The sequence below is a fragment of the Sinocyclocheilus rhinocerous genome, unplaced genomic scaffold (assembly GCF_001515625.1).
Source record: "Sinocyclocheilus rhinocerous isolate Xijiao unplaced genomic scaffold, SAMN03320098_v1.1 scaffold509, whole genome shotgun sequence".
Classification (NCBI taxonomy): domain Eukaryota; kingdom Metazoa; phylum Chordata; class Actinopteri; order Cypriniformes; family Cyprinidae; genus Sinocyclocheilus; species Sinocyclocheilus rhinocerous.
This window is the reverse complement of record NW_015652428.1, coordinates 717,786-726,483: the sequence shown is the minus strand read 5'-3', so window position 1 is coordinate 726,483 and position 8,698 is coordinate 717,786. Positions and strand designations below refer to the sequence as shown.

The 8,698-nt window shown below is 32.2% G+C and overlaps 1 protein-coding gene across 1 annotated transcript in view; it reads left to right on the top strand.

Annotated features, from left to right (window-relative positions):
* Positions 1–8,698, top strand: part of LOC107715052 (epidermal growth factor receptor substrate 15-like 1) — a 25,874-nt gene that overhangs the window by 2,277 nt on the left and 14,899 nt on the right. The window contains exons 9-19 of the mRNA XM_016521095.1: positions 180–422; positions 505–662; positions 751–907; positions 3,249–3,311; positions 3,558–3,578; positions 3,842–3,927; positions 6,155–6,187; positions 6,316–6,388; positions 7,425–7,586; positions 7,675–7,872; positions 8,074–8,238. Coding sequence (XP_016376581.1) covers positions 180–422; positions 505–662; positions 751–907; positions 3,249–3,311; positions 3,558–3,578; positions 3,842–3,927; positions 6,155–6,187; positions 6,316–6,388; positions 7,425–7,586; positions 7,675–7,872; positions 8,074–8,238 — 1,359 coding nt within the window. The remainder of the gene's footprint in view (positions 1–179; positions 423–504; positions 663–750; positions 908–3,248; positions 3,312–3,557; positions 3,579–3,841; positions 3,928–6,154; positions 6,188–6,315; positions 6,389–7,424; positions 7,587–7,674; positions 7,873–8,073; positions 8,239–8,698) is intronic.

Below are 8,698 nucleotides of genomic sequence, written 5' to 3'. Positions count from 1 at the left end.
TATATACAATATATATAAACAATATTATAAAATATATATATTATAAATTTGTAAATATAAATATTATAATATAAATTTAATAAAATAAAATAAAATAAATAATAATAATAATAATAAAATAATAAATAATTAATATATTATATAAGCTTAAAAACATCTTAATTTCTTCTTTTGTCCAGGCTATGCATCTGGTGTACCGCGCTCTGGAGAAGGAGCCTGTGCCCTCAGTCCTGCCCTCCTCTCTCATCCCTCCATCCAAAAGGAAGAAGTCATCAGGGTCCTTGTCCAGTATGGTGCCAGTGTTACCAGGCAGCCCGCCGCCACCTAAAGACAGCCTGCGCTCGACCCCCTCTCACGGCAGCATGAATTCCCTGAACAGCGCCGGGAGTTTGTCCCCAAAACACACCATTAAATCCTCACAGGTACACTTTTATTGGTGCATCTTCATGTTCATGTTGTACAGAAGATTTGAAGAGGATCTGATGTTTTTAACTCTATCTTCAGCATTCAGTAAACTGGGTGGTACCAGTCGCAGACAGAGGGCGCTATGACGACATCTTCCTCAAAACAGACACTGATCTTGACGGCTTCGTCAGCGGCCAAGAAGTTAAAGAAATCTTCATGCAGTCCAGCCTTCCTCAGAATTTCCTGGCGCATATTTGGTAGCTGCTTTCGTTAATCACTTTTGTTTTTCTTCACTCTTCCTGTTGTGATTGGCACACTCATCACTTCCTCTGCTGTCTTTGTCAGGGCTTTGGCGGACACCAGGCAAATGGGCAAACTTACGCGCGAGCAGTTCTCCTTAGCCATGCATCTCATTCAGCTGAAAGTCAGCAAAGGCATGGATCCTCCGCAAGCTCTGACTCCAGACATGATCCCACCGTCTGAACGTGGCACACCGGGACCTGTAAGTCACGTCAGCATGTTTATCATCGCACGCTTAAATTCATCCTGGGGTTCTGCAGCTGACTGAAAGGCTGTAGTATTGAACCCCAGAGGAAGTCCAGTCCCAGAGAAGATCCATGTAAAGAGTGTGCTGTGATTATAATATATAAGCAGTATCTGCAAAATGATTTGAATGAAATATCATGGTCCAGTGTTGTTATTGTTACAATGTAATATCCCATAAAAATTTATGGGCTGCCCTCGATTTAAAGATTTTTCTGGTCGACCAGTAGTCGTTTATGTTAAGCGGTTAGTCGACTAATCGCATGTAGCCTATATATTAATAAACCATAAATCATAGTAATGACCGTTTAACTGCCTATGTAGCGCACGAATAAGGTTTGCCACACAGCGCACCGGCATAAGTAATGATTATGAATGCATCAGGGAAAAAAAAGCAAGGAGACAGCCTTAACATTTTAATAATTCGTTGATAAACCAGTGTTTGCTGTATTTTCGGCTGCAGTGATGAATTGACGATCTCCTCAGTAGATGCGCCTAAATTAATGTTTCATACATATCACATCACCTGAGAATAGTTGTTTTCCATCTGAATTGGTTCGTTTAAAAGAAGACATTTCACTTTCTATAGATAGGCCTATATTTCTTATGCCTGAGGCAAGTATACACAGAGTTTCGTTTTATTATTTGACGTGCTCAAGTTCAAAGACCGTGATGTGATGGCAGAATGCGCACCCTGTTTGCTTTCATTATTTCACAAAATCACAAATTATAGGTTAACGTTAGAGCGAGCGGCCATGTGAAGTTGCTACTACTTACATGTTTCAGAATCATATTTGAGGTCGATGAATGATAGGCGAGCGTTTGGATGCCCTGGCCGATGTCCTGTATATTACCGCATAGAGCAGCTGTTAACAATCTTTCGTCGCAGAATGCATGACTTCGCCACTTCCTGTGGATTTTTTTTCTTCTTCCGACTAAGCGACTTCCAACCCGGTACTAGCAAGGTGTACCTAATAAAGTGGCCAGTGAGTGTATATATATATGTGTTTAAATTATAAATAAATTTATAATTTAATTTAAATTATAAATACAATTTATTTTATAATACTAAATAAAATAAATAAAACACACACATACATAAATAAAAAACAAAAACTAATAAAAATCATAAAACTTAACAAAAACCTAAACTAAAATTTAAAACTGAAAATATAAAAATAACTTACGAAAAATAATAGTATATATTATGATGGTACTTAAATAATACTAAACTAACACTGTCCTGGTCATATTTTACCCCCAAATCAATACTATATGTTTCATATCATATTGGATTACATTTCAAATGAAATGTTTTTAAATTCCGATAGGAATGTTTCCAACACCTTGTTGAATCTATGCCACGAAGAATTAAGGCAGTTCTGAAGGCAAAAGGGGGTCCAACCCGGTACTAGCAAGGTGTACCTAATAAAGTGGCCAGTGAGTGTATATATATATGTGTTTAAATTATAAATAAATTTATAATTTAATTTAAATTATAAATACAATTTATTTTATAATACTAAATAAAATAAATAAAACACACACATACATAAATAAAAAACAAAAACTAATAAAAATCATAAAACTTAACAAAAATCTAAACTAAAATTTAAAACTGAAAATATAAAAATAACTTACGAAAAATAATAGTATATATTATGATGGTACTTAAATAATACTAAACTAACACTGTCCTGGTCATATTTTACCCCCAAATCAATACTATATGTTTCATATCATATTGGATTACATTTCAAATGAAATGTTTTTAAATTCCGATAATGAAATATCATGCGTTTAATAAAAAAATGAAAAAATTATCTTGTCCAGATAAAATGTTACATTTTTTTTTAATAAAAAAAACATTACATTAAAATTTGCATAATTTAAATACATATACGAATAGTAATGTTAATAAATGCTTTAATATTTGAATAATATTTATTTATTTCAGTCTGAAATACTCGCGTTGAAGCAGATCTCAACAGCCCTAAAATAGGTTTCACATTCCTTTTGCAAAATGCTGTTGCATATTTTTCATTTTTATTTTGGAGAGAATATATGACCCTAACATGTTTTTGACTGTTTGTTTTTTTAGATTTACCCACCTGCATTATCTTCAGTACAATAAACGAATAATGAGCAATGTGAGCTGATACAGTATCACTTAATAAAGTATTAAAATGAAATTGCTATTTACTACTATTATACTTTCTATACAGATCGTAGCGTAATGTATTGTGTAGCAGTATTATTGTCCCTCATTTGAAGTGCTTCCTGTTTTTTTTTTTTCTCAGAGTCTGTCGGGTTATATGACACCAGTGGGCTCTGACATAGCCGCACTGACCGAGATGCGCCGGGTAAACAATCTCTTTCTTTCCATGTATTTCAACTTAAGTATCACTTGTCACATTTCTACAAACCCTAGGCGTTTATCAGATGAATCTGTCATCATTTACAACACATCAAGAGAGCCACTCTAGCATCTTATCACAAGCGCAACAGTTAAAAAAATATGGAAAATCTTACCAAACAATCTTCTGTTCCTTTCCATCCACATTTCAATGCTGCTGATGTTTAATGCCGTTATCACTGGCTAAAATCAGGCGATAATGTTCAAGTTATGGGTAGGTAATATTTGGGAAAAGCCTGAACAAATGCTTTCGATGGTCTGTTAGCCGAGACGTTGAGTTGAAAAGCATTTGTGAGAGATCCAGTGCTGTGTCTTGACTTCCCCATGTTTTGAACGTCAGAGGTGGAAGACGAGCTGGTCTCTGCTCCCGTGTGGTGGCTGCTTGCTGTTCTCTACCCTTCCGTTTGTGTGGTGCTGTGCGTCTGTGTGCTTCAGATGCAGCAGGACTGACTTTATGTGCTGGACCCCCTCATACAGGACAGCTCCAGCTCCGTGGGTTCAGGCGAGTTCACCGGGATTAAAGAACTGGACGAAATAAGCCAAGAGATCTCTCAGCTGCAGAGGTAACGCAGTACACTGACATCTAATGGTGATGTGCGCTATATTTGAATTGCCAACAAAATTCACAAGACTTTAATTTATATGATATATTTTTCCTGTTATTTAATAGATTTAATAATCTAGTGCTGTCAAACGATTAATCGCGATTAATCGGATCCAAAATAAAAGTTTTTGTTCACATAGTTTATGTGTGTGTACAGTGTATATTTATTATGTATACATAAATACACAACCATGCATGTATATATTTAAGAAAAATATGTTACGTTTATATATTAAATATATTTATATATATAATATAAATTATATGAATATAAATATATACATGTAAATATTTTCAAAATATATACTGTATGTGTGGGTATTTATATATACATAATAAATATACACAGTACACACACATAAACTATGTGAACAAAAACTTTTATTTTGGATGCGATTAATTGTTTGACAGCACTATAATAATCATACACACACGCAACTTTTTTTTTTTTTTATATAGTTTGGGGTCAAATAAATGAATTAATAATTATTTCAGCAAGGACTCATTAAATTGATTAAAAGTGACAGTACAGCCATTTATAATGTCACATAAAATAGCTTTTTGGAGCTTTATTCATCAAAGAATCCTGAAAAATACTGAAAACGTATCATGCTTTATACAAAAACTCGAATGATACTGAATGTGTACCATGGTTGTTATAGTTAACTAAAACCACAAAATATAATAATAAAATATTAAAAAGTAAAACCTAAACTAGTTTTATTTCACTTAGTTGCCTAGGCAATATTTCTCATGTTTAATGTAGTTTAACTTGATGTAATAGAATAGCTAAAAGTAAAACTGAAATTAAAATGAATATAAACTATATAGACATATTTAAGAAAAACTAATAAAATGGCAAAAACACAACAGAATTCCTAAACCTTTAACTAAAATTAAAGTGAAAGTAAAAATAAAATAAAATATATATATATATATATATATATTAGGGCTACACGATTAATCAAATGTGATTGTCATGTGCATTTTGATAGTAATGCCGGCTCTGTAATCAGCAGGAAATCATCATCACATGCTTTCAGATGGAGCAGAATTTACTACACATATAGTTCACTGTTTTATTGCTGAAGAGTGTTTCTTCTCCTGCGTTCTACTGTACAGACGTGAATTTACTTTTCCTTCAGCCTGAGGTTTATTCTTTAGACTTTTTGGTGTGAAAGGGCTTTTATATTTGCTATAAATAGAACTTTTAAATTAAAAACAATCAAGCCCTGCTTATATTTTAAAAAGTAACGCAAAAATAATATAACGCATTACTTTCCATAAAAAGTAACTAAGTAACGTAATTAGTTACTTTTTTAGGGAGTAACGCAATATTGTAATGCATTACTTTTAAAAGTAACTTTCCCCAACACTGATCACAAACTATATATATATATTAATTATAACCATATATTAAATGTGTTATTAATATGATACATTTTAAATGTTTATTTATTTATTTATTTTGATAAATATATTATACAAGTATTTTAGAAGTCTTAAAATATATTTAAAATATTACGATTTTTTAAGTGTTGTTGAACTTGTGAAAATGAGCATGCAAACTGTTTTAATAAGTGTTTGTCCATGTGTGGAAATGTTATTGTGTAAATCCCTTCTGGTTCTCTTCATTCTTCTGAAACGACCTCCAAAAAAATAAATGCAATGGAAAAACAGTATTTCCCTTAGGTACAGTACTGCAACAAAACACAGTGTGTGAAATTTTCTGCCGCTGTGCAAAGTGTGTGAATAGTTATTTAAATATATATTTTTTTAATTCATACTTTTTTTTTTCCAGGTTTTAATCAACTTGTTTTAAAGTGTGGACATTTTTTTAAATGTTGAAAAAATGATGCAATCTCAGCTTTTGATTTATTTTAAGGAGGTCGAGATTTTTTTTCTTTCTGGATTTTGCCTCGTCCCGTCTTTGTTGTCCATTTTTCTGTTTGGCTCTCCCCACCGAGTCTAGCATTTTTGTCCTTTTCCGAACAGTTGCCTTATAGATGACCCTGAACAGACTCTCATGCTAACACGCACCCTTCAAAGAAAGAGGAAAGGTACCCGAGAGCTCTTGGTGGTGGATGAGTTACCCTCTCCCTAGCAAATCCTCATCTGTTCACTGTTAACGTGTGTGTTTTCTTTACGAAATCTCTTGTTTCACTTGCTTATTCATGCTGCCTCAGCACTCTTGCTTTCACACACTGGGATACACTCAGGTAAAACCTTCTCTTGGCTGTCACGGTTTTTGTTTTGTGTGTGTGTGTGGAGGCAGGTATGAGGGATGTTTTCTAGCTGACAACAGTTGATAAAGGTTTTTGTGTCTTTTGTTTGATCATTTCAACAGGGAGAAATACACTTTGGAACAAGACATCAGAGAAACAGAGGAAGCCATCAGACACAAAACCACAGAGGTTCAGGTATTAATGATAATAATAATAAAAGATTTTTATAATTTAAAAATATACTTAATGTTATGGATTTATTTAAAAGCAATTGTCTTATAATTTATAAATATTGTTAACATTTGTTAATAATTAAAAAAATTTTTTTTTAAATAAATGAAATATTAAAGAAAATTAGGTAAAATATTTGTTTAACATTTAAAAGTAAATATATTTTAGTATATTGCATGTTGTATAATTTATAATTACCAATATAATTATAAAATATACTGATTATTAGTAGTATTATTAATATTTAAAAATACTTTTGTAAATATATTTAATATACTTATTTTGTTGTTATTATTTGTTAAAGTTATATTAAATATAAAATACATTTAGTATTTTAGTATAAAACAAAAAATAAAATAATATATAGTTAAATATTAACATAAATATACTTGCATATAATGTAGTTTATTTTTATTACGTTCTAAGATAAATATATTAATATATTTAAGTATTAACATATTTAGAAGTAAATGTATTTTAATATATTATAAATTATATTGACATTAAATTCTTTAAATTATAAATTATTCTTAGTGTTATTAATATTTAAAAGTAAATACATTTCTAAAGAATTTAATATAAATATAATTGAACTAGTATTTTTACTATTATATAAAAGTATACATTATTAAATATATTTAAAGAGTTATTAATATAATAATTGAAAAATATTTTACTTGTATTATTGTTCTGTGAAAATATATTTGAATTAGTATTAATAGTTTTTTTTTATTTGTAGTATTTTATTCTTAGTTATAAATATATGTGAAAATTAGTATTAAGTTATTAATATAATAATTTAAAAGTATTTTACTTGTATTGTTCTGTGAAAATATATTTGAATTTGTATTAAGTATTTTTATTAGAAGTATTTTATTCTTATAAATATATATGAAAATTAGTACTAATATAATAAACTATTTAAAAGTATCTGTTTTTTTTTTTAATGCACACGTTATATGTTGGCTTCATTATCAACTGAATTTGCTTTGATTGACAGGAGATGCAGAACGATCTGGACCGAGAGACGTCCACCCTCCAGGAGCTTGAGGCGCAGAAGCAGGATGCTCAGGACCGACTGGAGGAAATGGACCAGCAGAAGGCAAAGCTGGAAGACATGCTTAATGACGTACGGCAGAAGTGCCAGGAAGAGTCGCAAATGGTGAGTGAAAACCTTGAGAAGACTTGAGAGGATTACGAGATCCTCAGTGACGATAAACATTCAACACATCCGATCTGTTTCTGTTCAGATCTCATCCCTACAGTCCCAGATCCACTCGCAGGAGTCAGACCTGCAGAGCCAAGAGGAAGAGCTGGGCCGGGCCAAGGCTGACCTGAACCATCTGCAGCAGGAGGAAGCTCAGCTAGAGCAGAGTCTACAAGCTGGCAGGATTCAGCTAGAAACCATCATCAAGTCCCTCAAAGCCACACAGGATGAGATCAACCAGGTGGTGCCTTCAGAGCAGTTTCTATTCCAACCACTAGGGTGTGACAACACCTAAAGATGTCCTTATTTCAAATGCGTTCATGCAAATATGACATTAGAAGGCAGACACCAGAAACTGTTGTCTAATAATGCCAGAAAAAAAAGGAAAATGTGCTAAGCGTTGAAGTATGTAACGGACCGAACTGATGTGTGTGTGTTGCAGGCTCGGAGCAAACTCTCCCAGATCCAGGACAGCCAACACGAGATCAGTAAGAGCATCGAGCAGTACAGCAGCACCCTGAACGGAACCCACGGGGGCAGCATGACCAACCTGGCCGACATGAGCGAAGGCTTTCCAGAGAAGGAGAACGGTGGTTTCGGGGTTATGGTGAGACATTTTAGGTTGTATTTTAAAGAACCTATTCATTGCCATTAAAGTGAAATTACTGAACCTACACACAGGAGAACACATGATAAAAATGCTCATTTTAGAAGAACATTTCAGATGGCACTTAGAGGCTTTTGCATCTGAGCTCTCCATATATATATATATATATATATATATATAAATTACTTGGAATGGCAATCAAACAAAATCAGATAATGCACAAGTAAATATTTACTGTACATAAATAAAATTATATATTTGTAAAATTATATATATACATATATGTATATATTAGGGCTGTCAGTCTATTACAAATTTTAATCTGATTAATTACGTTTCGATTAATTAATCTAATTAATTGCAATCTAATAAATTTGACTGAAAATATCCACCGAGAATATTTAAAGCTATTTTTGTGTTAAACGAGAAAGTATCAAGTAGACATTACAAATTGTAGCTT